This window comes from Pteropus alecto, unplaced genomic scaffold (assembly GCF_000325575.1).
Source record: "Pteropus alecto unplaced genomic scaffold, ASM32557v1 scaffold40, whole genome shotgun sequence".
Classification (NCBI taxonomy): Eukaryota; Metazoa; Chordata; class Mammalia; order Chiroptera; family Pteropodidae; genus Pteropus; species Pteropus alecto.
The window spans coordinates 15,792,554-15,808,254 of NW_006431919.1; the positions used below are offsets into that span (position 1 = coordinate 15,792,554).

At 43.6% G+C, this 15,701-nt stretch overlaps 2 protein-coding genes across 2 annotated transcripts in view; one reads left to right on the top strand and one right to left on the bottom strand.

Annotated features, from left to right (window-relative positions):
• Positions 1-15,701, top strand: part of DOCK2 (dedicator of cytokinesis 2) — a 367,177-nt gene that overhangs the window by 167,135 nt on the left and 184,341 nt on the right. The gene's annotated exons all lie outside the window — the stretch shown is intronic.
• FAM196B (family with sequence similarity 196 member B) overlaps positions 10,083-15,701 on the bottom strand; it is a 16,301-nt gene continuing 10,682 nt past the window's right edge. Inside the window, exon 3 of the mRNA XM_006906498.1 lies at positions 10,083-10,269. Within this exon, the coding sequence (XP_006906560.1) occupies positions 10,083-10,269 (187 nt within the window). The remainder of the gene's footprint in view (positions 10,270-15,701) is intronic.

The following is a 15,701-nucleotide window of genomic DNA, read 5'->3' on the forward strand; positions in this document are numbered from 1 at the left end:
TTCCCCAGCATCCCATGCCTGGGAAGAAGGAAGCTAGAGTCCAAACCCAGGTCTTAGAGCCCACATCTTAAGCATTTCACTATGCATGTCTGGGAAATCGTTTTCCTGAGGTAAAATTAATTTGAGAAAATTTCGGAGAGATAGTAAATGTGTGGGGTATGTGTGTGTGTGTGTGTGCGTGTGTGTGTGTGTGTGTTAGAGGGAGATCAAGTTAATAAAGAAAATAGACATTATACAAGAGACCTAAAATTCAGTGGTAACCAAAAGATGGCGTCATTAGCTTAGAGTAGCGTGGCGGTTGCTGCTTGATATGGAAATGTGGATGATGCTTATGTCCTGTGGGGGAGGGGGGAAGCTTTGCTTTAATAAGGATTTTAGTAATTGTGTATCAAGGAGTATATGAAATATATACATAAAAGATGGATTGGTATCTCAACTTCCAAGGAACCTACAGCATGCGTAGGCAGGAGTCAGTTACGAAGGTAGACTTCATAGAACTGGGTCTAGTTCTTGAATGACATGAAAAATTTGAATATGTAGAGAGGATGCATTAGACGATTGTGAGAGGGAGCATCATTTCTTGCCTTATTCTGTGAAACCTCCTTTCATTCCTTAAGATCATCTTTCTTCAGTGACCTCATTGTTCTCTGTCTATTTTTCAATTACAGCATGATCATGTCATAATGGAATTATTTCTTAACCTATCAGTGTTCCACAGAAGACTAAAATCCTTGAGGAAAGGGACTGTTTCCTATTGTATTTGAGGTTCCCGTCCATAGGCCCAGGGCTTGGCAAGGAGCAGGCATTCATGCAGGCTATAGGAGTGAATGAATGGAAAGACAAACTAATCAAGAGTACAAATTAATGTCTAGCTTTAAATGAATTCTGACTTAAAAAATAAGATAAGAAAAGATTTATTTCGTGTCAGACTTTCCCTTAAGGATATTTTTAATATAAAATTCCCAAATGCTCTACTAGCCCTATGTGGTAGAATTCTTTTAGACAAATTAAAGCTCCAGGGCTGGGGCATAAAGGAGCTGGTTTTGTTCTTCAAACCTTCCTTCTCTTTCATAATGAACCACAGAAAAGGGAATTAGGAGATATAGGTTCCTAAATTTGTGAAAACAGCTACTACATCTCCTTGGTCTGCCCGAGCAGCCTTTGCTATGAGGAGAGCACGCTCTTAGATGACAAATACGCTGCTGCTGCCGCCACCGCCGCCACCACCATGACAGTTTTACACGTGCCTCAGCAGCACACACTTTGAGGTTCTGTGGGGGAGGTGAGCTCAGGCCCTGGAGAAGCTGGTGCCTGTGCAGGAGCCTCCACTAGCCACTCAGAGAGGGAGAGGCACAGACACAGACTGGGGCTTGAACAGTGAGTTCTAGGAAGTGTGCGACCAGAGTGCCTCATCCTAATGAAATCATCTCCAAATATCTCAGTGCCTTTCCGCCTCTGTTAGTGGAGCTAGACAGATCCAACTGCAAACAAGTCATTTTAAGTGCTGTGGAGTCTTAAAGGTCAGACTCCACTGTACCTCTTGTCCTGTTTCCCGGCACTTGTCACCCCGGCTAGCCTCTCTTCGCGTCCTTGGAGAACTTTGGAAATTAGAATGTCTGCCACTGGGCGCTGGCTGAGCATCGTCATGCCCAGCATTGCTTTCTGAAGGCTCAGGAGCTGGGGTGCAGGGAAGGGAGTTTGCAGGGATTTTACTGGCTGGGGACTGGTCCTCTTTTCTCAGAAGGAGTGGGGAGGCCTCATTTCACAACTAGGAAATCTCTTCACTTCATAGTTCTTTTCCTCAGTCCCCTTATCTGCCAAATGGAGCTAATAATGATTATTACATGTCAATCCCATGGCGAAGATTAAATAAAAACATATGTATCAAGCTCAAAGCACTGGGCTTCACACGTAGCAGGAGCCATTATTATTCTCCTCTCGTGCTATAGTCTCCTTCCTACTTTGACGCAATGTTATGAATCAGATTACATACTATTTTATGGCCCTGACTTGGGATCTTTCCTGGATTTGCAGCATAAGCCATTTCCTGCAGCATAAGCCATTGCTGCAGCTGGGCTGTGAGTAAAGCCCCCTGGAGATGATATTGGCTACCATATGTCTGCTCTGAAGGCTTGAGTCCCAGACTGGAAGGAGGAACCCCATCACAGAGTGTCCTTCCCACTGGAGCTGCCCATGAAGAACAGCTACAAATGAATAGGCTTCCCCCATAAGTCTCTGGTCCAGGTCATCCTTCCTAGGGCACTGGCCTTCTTAAGTGACTCAAAGGCATCAGTTTTGTCAAATGATCCTTCAAAATCAGAACCCATTTTTCTAGATTTATGCTACATTCATACAGTGATGTATTTGGGCAGCCATTAAATATTTATAATGATTTTTTAGTAACTTGAGGAAATTTTATGATTTAAATATAGAGAAAGGATTACAGGAATGTAACAACAACAAGAAAGTCATTAGTACCCTGAAGGTTGAGTGGCAGGAAAACGTGGCCCATTACCAGAGGCCTGGACCTCGCAGAGGTCAGACCCAGGAACCACGTTCTGAAGCTAAAGTTATGTTGGTATCTTCTGCTTAAAGAACACATGATTTGTACATTTCTGTAGTTTTACTTTTTCTAAAATGAAATGATTTTGCTTTCCTTTTATAATCGGGGAAAAAAGCCTCAAACACTATTTTTTTAAAAACAGGAATTAATGAGATAGTCAAACATTTTTTATGTATATAATTTTACTTCTCTTTAATTACCTTTATTAATTATCACGATTAGTAGTGATATGGCTGCTATTCATTTATTCCACCACATTTTTCATGATAGATGGATCATGAAACACTGTCTCAGGTGGAGAGGACATCGTGCACTAAGTTACTGATAAGTAATAGCCTCGAACCTTTTGGAAAGTGGCAAGGAGACGGGTACAGGAGAAAGTGGAGTAGTAGGAAGTTAGGCTATACCTAGTAGGTTGGAGTCAGATGATAAGGAAATCTGTTTGCCGTGAGGAATTTTATGCTCGAGGGTGGAGGTGGGGTGCGATTAGAGACATAAAAGCCAGGGGATGGCATGGCCAAATGTGTCTTAGAGAGATTTCCAGGCAACAGGGAGGAAAAGTGTAAGGGAAATCGACTTGGAAGGCCAGTGTGGTGGTCTGCGTGGAACAGACAAGGGCTCGTGCTGAAGCATTTCGTTTCAATTACAAAGACCTTCTAGACCTTAGACCTCACTAGGTAAGGAAAGCAGTTCCTACTCTCAGGACACAGCGTATTATGGGCAAAGGAGGAGAATTTAAGACAAATAATCATCACAAGAGAATTAACAAGGACAACATTGAGAAGGTCAAAAGGAGGGCGATAGGACATCCCGGTGAGCGGATGAGAAAAGGAGATGTGCTTAGTGTCCTAACTCCCACCCCCGCCCCTGACCATAATAAGAGCTGTATCTGCAGTTTTCTTGCCTGGAACACAGAAGGGAATCAATAACTGTTTATTGAAAAATAAGTGATTATGGACTGAGGCTCACCTGAGAAGTTTCCTTGGAGCTGGTGGATGCATAGAGCAGAGAAGAGGGAGGGATGCATTTCACGAAGCCCAAACAGGTCAGTGGGGTGGGTTTGTGCACGTCGATGCTTCGCGTGGCTTTGGCTTTGCTTGTTTTGATCCCTGACTCCAGATGGCTTATTGGTTGTTGTTGTTGTTTATCTTGAAATAAATGAGCACACAAAAAACCACGACAGCATCACCCGTATGAGATTTCTGCACGTGGGACGGGGTTTGCATGCTCTGTGGAAGGCCTGTGTGAACCACTCACAATTTCAGCAATTGAAATGACTCAGCCTGTTTGGCTTAGGATAAAAAAGCCTTCTTTGTCAGCATAACCAGGGTATTACAACGCTGTGTGTGCTACCTGGGAGACCAAGCCCAAGCACCGATGCGAGGTCACTGTGTTTAGCTGATGATTTAAAAAATACATATTGAGCTTTTGCCAGGAGAAAAAGCGTGGGTTTCATTTGAGTGAAATTTAATGTAAGATAGCTATGGATTCTGAGAATTCGTGAAAGCCATTCATGGTAATAAAGCTTCTGTTTGATTTGGAGCAAATAATACTTTGGTATGATATTTATTGTCTTTTCATTTTAGTTGTGGTTTAACCAAGGCAAAATGCTCTGTTCAAAATGTTTCTTCAGTTAGATGGACCCTGTCTCCTTTAAATTGCGTTTTGTCTGAAACGGACTAGGTCACATGTAATAAATTCTGGCATTTTAATGGAAACATTACAGCAAAAATAGTTAACAATCTACGTAATTTCAAAACAAATTTTCTCTTTCATGCAGTAAGGCAATATCTCGGTGAAATGTGCAAAATGCATTGAAATTTGATTCTGATGGCAGTTTGTTCTGAAACAAGGTGAACTGGGTCATCAGTATTCAAGATAAAGGTGTTGAGGGTGGCGGCGAGACAGGATGGTAGTGGCTTGGTGTTCCTGGGTCCTCAGGGCCACATCGAGCCCTGTGGAGTTAGAAGCCTTGGGCACATTAGCTGCGGACAGTCCGAATCAGTGGAGGGCTGGATGCCCGGGAGAGCACAGATGGAAGCCGTGCACACCAGTAGGACCATCGCCATGTGAGGACTGATAGACAAGGAAAATCTTGGAATCATTTCTTTGGTCTATCCACTGGATCCAACTCATTCATTAGTCTATTACTGCAACAAATATTTGAATCTCATTGTGCTAAGTGCTGGAGATAACAACAGTGAGCAAAATTAAGCAGGATTCTTATCTTAAGAAGATTGTAGGCTAATGAGAGAGAAATACATTCATCAAAGAATGATACAAATATACGTACAAGGACGACCATGCCAACCACTTTGATGGAGGGGTCCTTGGTGCCAGGTGAGTGTGTAAATGGGGTATTTGGTGTAGTCTGGGCTGTGGCAGTGGTAGTTATGAAAGCCTTGTCTAGGAAGGTGCAACAGAGCTGGAGACTGAGCAGGGAGGGTGGCATGGTGGGATTATCTCAAGCAGAGGGAAAAGTGTACGTAGACTCTGTAGGGAGTGTTGCATGCTAGGTCCAAGGAACTCAAGGTGACTCAGTGTGACTGGAGAGCAGATGGCACAAGGGCCTATGATGGGAACTTCTGTGGGAGAGGTCCAGTAGATGTTCTGAGCTTATCAGGAAGCCATTGACATGTTTTCAGCCAGAATGTCACGTGGTGCAGATCGAAATTTTGCAATGATTGCTTTTGCTGCTGTGGAGAGAATGTGCTGGAAGGGAAAGGGAATGCCTGTGGGGAGACCAGTCGGGGTGCGTCTGTAACAGCCAGCTGAGAGAAGAAGGGGGTTTGTAATAGGAGACCAGCAGTGAAGAGGCATGCTTACTTGGAACCTGACTTAGTCTGGCAGTGATTAAACCAAGCTCTAGGTTTGGTCTTCGTGGGCTGAGGGTTCTGTAGGAGACAGGAAGAAATCATAGTTTTGGGAAACCTCAGCAGTAGGGGTGATAGATGTGATCAGTAGGCATTCAGGCTTTAAAGTGGTTGAAAGAAGATGGTGGAGGGGTGGGATGAAAGTATGCAAAAGGGGTTATGAGCATGAAGTCAGTTAAACATGGTGCAAACCAAATGCAGACAGTGTTGGGTATGGATTTGTCACTCAGCTCTTTTTATTACAAGTCATGCTTGATGGGCATAATGATCATAAAACATCTATGTCTCTTCAATTTAAAAAAAATACATTTTTTAGCATATGGCAAGTTGCCTAGAGCAACTTCAAATGAGAGCCTTTTCAAGTGAAAGCTGTACTGAGGCCTCCGCTCAGCTAATGAGGAAACTGTACCTGGGGGTCAGAATGGGTCTCAAGTCTGGCGCCAGTGCTTGCTGGAACTGCCCTGGGTGCTGGTGTCTGGTAGACTCCCACACATTCCATCCACCAGTCATATTGCTCCCAGCTCAGACTTCCCCACACGACTGCTGTGAGCCCTGGGGTGAATCTTCTAGCCTTACTGAATCACCTCATGCTTAAAATGGCAGGGACCCAGCTCTTACAGAGATCCAGCTCTTGTCTTTCACCTCTAGTATATTTGATTCCATGCAACAAGGATCCTTCACTCCCCAGATTGCCATGCTGTGCTTGGTATGCCTGAGTATCTTGGATCACTGAAGGCTGTGTTAATTAACGTTCATTGTCATGGTTTCTGGTCTTAATCAGGTCAGAAAGAGGAGTTTATTTCTTATCAATACCACTTTTTGCCCTGAAACGATCTTAAGCCTATTTCTGAAAACTCAGTTCGACCTCATGAAGGCATCTTCTGTCCTGTCTCCCAATTTATTTTAATCAAAAAATTAGTGAATACGCATCTCTTGAGCTCCTGTTGTGTACCCTACATTGTGCTCAGGGCTTTCACCCACCTAATTATTAGATACCCTTATAAAGCCCTTATAAAGCAAAGGTTGTATTCAGCATTATAAGAAAAGGAATCAGGCTCACTGAGGTTAGCTTTCCTAAGGCCACACAGCAAAAAGAAGGGAGCAGAGTAATATCAAGCCTAAGACTTTGATTCTGTGTTTAGTTTTTTCCCTCCTAAATTGGTAAATAAGCTGGTTTTAGATAGCTTATGGACAACTGAGGGAAAAAATTGAATCACATGATGGCAAAGTTTTTTTTCTTTTCAATTCTCTCTCAAACGTCTGAGTTAATCAAGTAGAAAATAAGCTGGTATTAAAGTGGCTTTGGCACGTGTTGAGTATTTGCTAGTTTCTTTACAAAGAGAGCTGGTCTTAGGCTTAGCACCTTCAATACTCAACAATCTCTAGCAAGAACTTAATAAAATTATATTGATTTCATCTTCTATATTTGAAATATCATATTGGTTTTTCTTGTGGTGGTGATATAAAGTTGCCTTGTAAGGGAGAAAATTAAAGAAAAAATAAAGAAAAATGTTGAATAAATTATAGTTCAGGTGTACGGGCATAATAATGATAAAAACATGAATGTGTATTCATCTGAATGAACTGGCAACTGTCCCATTCATTCACATGGCCTCCCTTGCTCTCAGGACACGTGGTACTTCGTGTGATCATTTTGGCGCTAAGTTCTGAATCTGTTCTTTGTTTATTTGTTTTCCTGGGAAAATATAGAAGAAATTATAACGAACACTTCCCCTGAAATTAGGACCACAGAGGCATACTCCTAAAGTTTAAGTTTTATAACTCAAACGAACCCAAGCTAGTAATGGAGTCTTAAAACCTAGGAAAAATATGTAAGTTTATTGCAAAAGATAATATCCCATTTAAAACAGTTTAGAAATTTACAAAACCTTACATTATACATAGTCTTTAAGAAGATGCTCTATAGATGAGCTAGTATTAAGTTCCAAGTATAGTGAATACACATTTTGTTTTTTTAACTACAGAGAAAGCAGCTACATAAACTCCTGCAACTTAAGTTGATGTATCGGTCTTTTTTCTTTTAAATTTTATAAAAGTAATTTTTATTAAATTAATATCTCCCCATAAAACCATATAACCTCAAGTACAGCATTTTTGTAGACTGTCATGGTAGATGTTACATAATATTTTACAAAGAAGCGATTTCCACATGAGTAGATGAGTTTTGGTATATGTATATGTATGGGTTTTTTTAAACACAGAGATGGTCATTTTTGTTGGCAGGAGGGTGTTTACTGAATCCTTTTCCCTCATAACGATTTCAGTGCTCGGTTTCCAGAAGAGACTCTCTTCCCAATTGCAGGTTGGTGGCCCCAGCAATTCTGTGTTGTGCTTAGGTATAGAATCATTATAGTCTCATTTGGTTGTATTTCAAGAAATGTCAACATTTTCCAGCCCCAATTTCATTTAATTTGGTTGAGGGTTTATCTGAGGTCCCTAACTCAACATAAGAGCCTGACAACATGCACTTCTTAATTATCCAAGGTTCGGATTGTGTAAATGACCTCAGACATCTCTTCATTCAAGGCCAACTTTGGCAAATGACTCAGCTCAGCTCTGGGCCATTTTGTTCATTTGATGCTGGACCATGCACAGAGCTTGTCAAGTAGGAAGAGAAGGTGTTTATATCTTCATTCAAGAGTGGAAAAATTGGCCCTGAAAATTTAAGCAATTTACCAAAGGACAGTGGACTAGACTGTTCTGTTGCCTGGGTCTCTTAATTTCCGGAACAGGATTGTTTTCATTTTAGCGTGCTGCCCGAGAATATAACGTAATTTGAAAATTAGTGTAAGCAAAGCAAATTAAGATGGAAGCTCTACTACAAGATGAAATTACATAAGAGATCCCACATGATTTTCTTGATTGGATTATCCTCTCTGCTGTTCTTCTCCATTGTTGGGGCCAACTGCAAGTTGATTGTGTGGATACAGAAAGATCTGTGGCTTTCAGCCAGTGGTAGCATATCTTATTGAAATGTGGCTTCTTAAGTATGACAAGTGCATTTATCTTAATTCCAGCTTAACATTATGGATGCCAGTCTCATTTTGTGGGTTTAAACATTACACTAGAAACAGAACAAGAACATCTTGAATGAGATTCCAAGACTTAAATAGTGCAAGCCCAGATTCCTTGCCAAATTTCCCTCTCGCTCTCACTGAAATAGCTTTGTGCACTGCAGCGCTGTGGCAGGGGAAGGTGCAACTGTCAGGGTGGTTTGCTCATTTTGTCTCAGTTTGCAGTGGGGTATGTACATGCCATGTTCACACAGAATGCTGTGTTCTGCAGAGCCTGACTCAGACACCTGATCTTCAGCAAAGGGGGTTATGAAATGCCTTCTTCATTGAATGTCACGTTGGCCTTTAGGATCATCAATCTAACCACAAGCTGGTAGAGAATTTAATGAGAAGGAATATGAACCTTACAACCCACCCTTCATCCCCAAAGTATGTAGCGATTATTTAATTATATTACATTAGTAGTTCGTTCAGCCATGCTAGTTTGACTGGACCCACATGTATGGGGGTCTCGTCAAAAGAATGAGCCAGACTTTAAAAGAATTCAGACTTTCAGAAGGAAATATCTTTAATACTAAAATGGAAAAATATATAAAGGTATCCTCATCCCCAGTCCTGCTGCTTCTGCAATCAGGTGACCATGTCCTGGTCTCCAGGAAAGGAGATTATGTAGATTAATATACTTTTGAACCTATCTACAAAGCTGTTGCAGGAATGAATGAATGAATGAATGAATGAGAACCAGTGTTGTATCTTACCTTAGTCTTATACATGTTACTGGTAAGATGAAATGGATGAACAAGCTGCTGGATCTCATGGTCTTAAATGTTGCAGGGAAATTAACGTGGAATCTTAAAGTTCAAACCCAACCAGATCCCGCCCATTTGCCAGGCGGTCTCAGGCTGAGAAGCGTGATTGTCTAAGGTGGGCCCTGGAGCAATTACAACTACAGGATAGCCACACCAGCCAGTTCATTATATGCTGCAGTGACCTTACTCTGCCACAGACTGCAAGGCCCACACGGCATGAGATGACAAATTCATGATTTGGGATCAAGGGGCTAATTAAAAATGAAAATGACCCAATCCACCAGGCGATCTTACATTTTTATGTCCTGCCTATTTCTGTCATACTTATGTGTGCCAATATCATAGAAAACTGCCAGTTTATGTATCTATTTTTTTTCTGCTATATCTGCTTCAAACCCTCTTCTATCTTCCTGCTCTGTACATTTCTTTTTTTCTTGCTTCTGGGATGGTGAAATCAGGTTGGGAAGGAAGTGCTTAGCATCACGGAGGTATTGGAAAGTGCGAAGGGGGCCTTGCTCACGGAATCTAGACTCGCAAACCAGGATGTGGCCAGGTTGTGCATGACAGGCAACTAGGCAAGTGGTCACTCCATGGTCCATGAAGTCCTCAGCAGGCGGTGGCCAGCACTCAGGTGAAGCTGGTGGCCAGGCGTCCAGCAACGGCTAACCTAGCCCCGAGTCTGCCCCATTCTGCAGATGGCGTGGCTCACAGGCTGGGGCCTCTGCAGAGATGGCCTGCGTGCGGTGGCCTCCCCGCCTCGGGGAGGTGTGTAGGGAGGGCAGAGCAGATGGGCCCAGCAAGCTCAGATCCACCAGAAGCATTTCTTCTTCACCTTCTTGGTTTTCCTCCTCAAGTCCTGCTTCTCGGGAACCGGTGCTTCCGCTGGGGACTTGGGTGGGGGAGGTGGCTCCTCAGCTGGTTCCGCTTCTTCCAGACTCTGTAGAACTTCATGGAACCTGCCTTCCTGCTGTCGAAAATCATATTCTACACTGAAAAACACAGAGAATAAGGAAGGAAAGTAAATTCTAATCAGCACATACTGATATAGCACCACTGGTGTCCAACCGACATGGAAGAACATGGGCTTTGAAATCTAGTCCCAGAGCTTAAGTACCTGCAGGCTGTGGGACCTTGGGAAAATTCCGCTGCCTCTGTGAATCTCCAATTTCTCACTGACTGAATTGGTACCCATAATGCATTCCTCTCGGGGATGTTCCCAAGTTTAAATGAGGCATGTAATATAGCAGCCTTGTAGTAGGTGTTCAGTAAACATTGCTCCAGTGTGTCTCGCATTTGTTTAATGCTTCTAATTCTTAATTCCTTTTATATGTCATGCATGAAAACTGCCTCATTATGAGATTTAAATAATACAGAATATACAATAAAACTAACAACTCAGTTTTCTTACCTATAAAATGGACATAATATAAGCACCTATCTCAAAGGCTTTCTTTGGAATTAATTATGTATATCGATGAAATGAGAAGGTATAAATGAGGTACTCTGAGCAATGCCTGGCATATAGTGAGCCTTCCATCTGTGTTAGTTAGCTCCTGTTGTTTCTGTTACTGTTGTCACCGTTAACATTACTTTTGTTTTTCTATTTTATTTGTGTGTTTTGGAGTTATTAACGTACAGACTCCGTCGTATGGTCTGTACACTGGTCTGTGAGGTAAACAAGTCATCACACACCAGGGTTCCCAGAGGTCGAAACAGTCGGGGCCATGGGGTGCAGAAGCTCCGGCCTATGCAGTGGGTACTCACGCTCCCCGACCTCAGGGGCTTGGGAATCAGGCTGGCAGGCGCCAGGGACTGTCAGCTGCCTCACTCCTCTGGCTCAGCCTCCCCAGAGACCAGGGAGCGGGCCAGAGAAAACAGATCCCGCAGGCTGTGCGTGGGCTCCCTCTGCCCTCAGTTGTCCACTTTCCTCCCTAGGAGATTTACTTGTGGAGGTGTTCCCAGTGCTGCGACACTTGTCAGAAGACTATTAAGCTTTCGCTGTGTTTGTTACCTGGTGTCATACTAGAGCTCTCAGAAGGCCAGAGATGAGGAGCCAGTGTGGGCGTGTGGAAAGCGGAAGAAATGCAGAGTCACAAAAACAGTGCATTCTCCTTGCTTAGCAAGGAGGAAATGAAATGTTTCATATGGAAGACGAAAGACTTCACGTTGGTTCGTGATGTGGCATGACTGGCTAAAGCCTTTCTGACCAGCGAGGGCTGAAAGGAGCTATCTATCGTTAAAGGGACACTTGTCCTTGTCTACTGTTGCCATGTCACCGCCCAAAGACCCAGGATCAGACAAAGTGCTGCCAAAAAGACAAATCATCATTGTCACACATGACTAACGAAGCCCCCGAATGGTTTTTTGTGACTGGGAACTGAGATGGAAGAAGCTGAAGTGGCCGATGGGGTGTCTGCTTAGGGACATCAGGGAGGGGTGTCTGATTATTTTCTTTCTATATTTTCGATAAGCTTCACACAGATTTTCTTCTCGGCTTACATCCTTTTATTTTGTTTCTCCTCGGTCCCCTCTATAGGGACTCTTGGCTGGGCAACCTGTGCCATCTATGAAACATAGACCGTGATTTTCAAAGCAAAGCTCCACATCTGATTAGATGTGCCATCTTGGGGAAGTCATTTCTCATTTTTAAGCCACAGTGTCCTCTTCTGTAAAAGGAACATGTTACCTACTCATAGGATCTCAGTGAAGTTTAAACGACATAATGCACATGCATCACTCAGAGCTAGGCACCAAGTAGTCAGCCAGTCATCCAACAGTCATCTGTTGAGCATCTGCCATGTGCCAGGCCCTGGGCTAGGTGCTGGGGAAGGAGTGATAGACAGACACACAGACGTTCTCCCTGGCTCCCTGGTGCTGGCAGTCCAGTGGCTCTAGGTCCTCAGTAAATGCTAGCCAACATCAAGAGCTATTGGAGACCTTCTAGGCAAAGCCCAGGATATGCCAGGTCAGTAAGCAGAGGCATCCACAGACTCACACGCACTGAGGCTCCCCCTTATAGGACACACTACCCAGTACTGCACCCCTATTCATCTCTCCTTCTAGGGTGGACTTCTGTCTGCCCTACCTACAACCTCAGTCTTCCCAGTGGAAACTTTAGGAGATGGATTTGGAGCCTGGGAAAGGGTTGTCTCCTGCAACCTCTGCACTGCTTCGAGGAAGAAATTTAACACAGTTAAGTTGCAAACTGATTATCACCCCACCTAGCACTAGTTCAGATAGAGAACATCCGCATTTACAGTTCTAGCTCCTGAAATGGCCTTGCCCTCTCTCTTGAGGCAGAAAAATAACCTTCATCCTAGAGCACCAGGTGGAGCCAAAGAAAGTAAGAACCCCCTGCTCATTCTAAGAATTTTCTTTGCTGTCTAGTGTAAGACATTCCCTCCCTCCCTCCACCCGCCCACGCACCCATCCATTCATCCATCCTACTCTGGCCCTAACACTGCAGGGATACAAAAGTAAGACAGACAGACATAGATACCGCTCTTGTGGGTCTTACGTCCTAATGTGTGAAGCAGATTATTAAACAGTTGCTTTAAAAATATGCTCTGTGTCTATCTCAAATACCCCTACTTTTCAGCTTTTCATTCATACACCTCTGCATATAATATGAACACATAAACCAGCTTCCTTCTTCTCCTTATATGTGACATTTCTCTGACTTCATAATTCAAGCAAACAGCAACAGACCACCTGAGTGTATCAAGACTTACAATAGTGTCCTAATACCAATAACAAAATAATAATGCTCTGGGTGAATCCAGAATGTGTACAGAGCTGGCAGGCTTGTAGAAAGAAAAACCAGGAGACAGAATGTAAACTCTGTGTCGCTGTCACAATTCAAAGTGCAGCACAATATAGAGGATATTGCGAGGGCTCTCGAGTGAAATACTCTTGGGTTTGAACCGAGGCTGCCCCACTTACTGGCTGGGTGACGTTGGGCAAGTTGCTTCCCTTTCTGAGACTCGGATGAAAGTGGGGGTTATAAAGCTATGTCACTGGGTAGTTGCACAGACGGGACAATAACAACAGGTGAAATGTCCTCACGTAGGATATGGTCTCTGCCCACTCCGCTCTTCACTAAGTCTTTTGTCTTCCTATCTTAGTGACCGAAGCCTCACCTCCTCACTCATACCTTAAGCTCTTCAGTAATTGTATACTTTGCCAGCAACATCACTCTTCACCCCTCCCCTCCATGTACATTCAGGAAAGAATACATTCTATGTTTCTATGGCAACACCACAGGGTTCCATTATAATCACTGGGACATAGAGAGTTACCCCCACCCCTCTTGCAACTCCCCATACTGGTCTTGACAATTTAAAGGGGATTGAAAGTGACTTTCTTTTCAAGGCCAGGCAAATAGCATAGTATAGAGAAGTGTGTGCACTTTGGAAAGAAATTGATTAATGTTTTTTAGGCCAAAGCAATTTATTAACATAAAGGAAAATTGTCACTTTCCTTCTTATTCTTCCATTTGACAAACTACTGTTTGGTTTGAGGGAGAGGAGAGGGCGTGTATTTTGTTTTGGTAGCGGCTGCCTTATGAGCTGGGGCGGGGGGCAGTGCTCTCTCTCTCTCATCTCTTTTTCACCTTGAAGCTGGGTGGAGAAAAAGAGATAACCCACCGTAATCAGCAGCCTCTTAAAAAGAATAAATTGCCTACTTGGTGAGAATTCAAGGAGTAGGCTGTTTGTAGATTCTGGGGAACGGCCATCTGCCTTGTGTTTGGTGTCAAGGTGAAATACCAGTTACTTTTCTAACCTCCTCTCCCCTTCTCTCCTTCATCAGAGCCTCCTTGTCCCCCTCCCCCCGCCCCCTTATTATCTTCTGCCATCTGTATTCCATATGGATGAAGAGGAGGGCTGAGTGCTTACTCTGTAGAGCTTCGCCTCACAGTGGGGGCTAACTGTAGCCAAGAAATTGTTACAATATAGAATTCGGGCCTAGAACCATTGAGACAGTGTAGAACATTCAGTCTGTGAGGTTGTTCCTCTGAGAGTGCATGGAATACCTGACACCTGGTTCAGGGGTGCCCGGTTCATTGTCTAGGGAGCCCAAGAGCCCCCCAGCCAAGATGTCTGTGCATGGTGCCACATTGCATTTAGAAAGTGAAAGTAAACCAGGGGTGGAAGAAAGGTTTCAGATTTCTTTCTTGAGGGCACCTCACTAATCTAGCTGACAGATCAATGCTCTAGCCATCATGTGAGGTGAAAGGCAGAAGGATATTTTTCTAGGTAATTGGAAGTGGTGGGAAGCTTAAGTCATGGATTGTCTGGGAGAAGAAAGAGTGAGAAGCAAAACGTAGATAAATACATTAGTACATAAGCAAACCACAGAGCCAGGTTCTGGATGCAGTATCTTGGCTGGGCAAACTGAAGTTGGGTGCACCAAAAAGAGATAAAAGTTTACATCAAAACAAATAAACAATAGAAACCTCTTACTTTATATAGCACTTTCAAAGTGCAAACACTTCAGATCTGTGTTTTCATTTTATCCTCGCGATAGCCCAAGAAGATGGGAAGGTTGTTATTATCCCCATTTAGCTGACAAGTGAGTTGGCAAAGAGAAGTCGCACTATGAGTTATGATCAGAATCTAAGCCTGGTATATAGCACTTTCAAAGTACAAACACTTCAGATCTGTGTTTTCATTTTATCCTCGCGATAGCCCAAGAAGATGGGAAGGTTGTTATTATCCCCATTTAGCTGACAAGTGAGTTGGCAAAGAGAAGTCGCACTATGAGTTATGATCAGAATCTAAGCCTGGTTCCCAGACTCGTAGTCCATCCTTTCTCCTACAGAGGGATCAAACATTTTGGCCCAGGGCCTGGCTGTCACCAGGGTCTTATTCTAAGAAAGAAATAACAAGACAGTACCTAACCATGTTAAGTGAGAACACATGGCAATTTAAATGAATAATAATAACAATTAGAAAGAGGAGGGGGAGGGAGAGAGGAGGAGGAGGAGGAGAAGAAAGAGGACCGTGGCTCACAGAGTGAAGTCTGTATTGTAGACACGACACTACAGATTTAGCAGTTCTTACATATCTCATGTAATTCTCACAGCTCCACTAGAAAGATATGGTCTCCATTTCACAAAGGAGGAAACTGAGGCAAGGGCAGCTTAAACGTGCTTCCAAGGGCACACACCCGAAAGCGACGTGGGCAGGATTTGAACCCAGAGTGCCTGACTGCAAAGCCCATGCTCTAAGCTACGCTGTGCTGAAGGAACACGGTAGTCTTCACCTGTGTGAGATCCAGGCTGCCGGATGTGTGTGCAGTGGGGGTGCTGATGTGGTGGTGACCAAGGCCTGGGGCACCTAAATGACCCCACAGGCCCCTGTGGGATCAGACCCGACCTGAAGCTGGGCTGCATGCGCTGACCGGCCCACCCTGAAAGAGT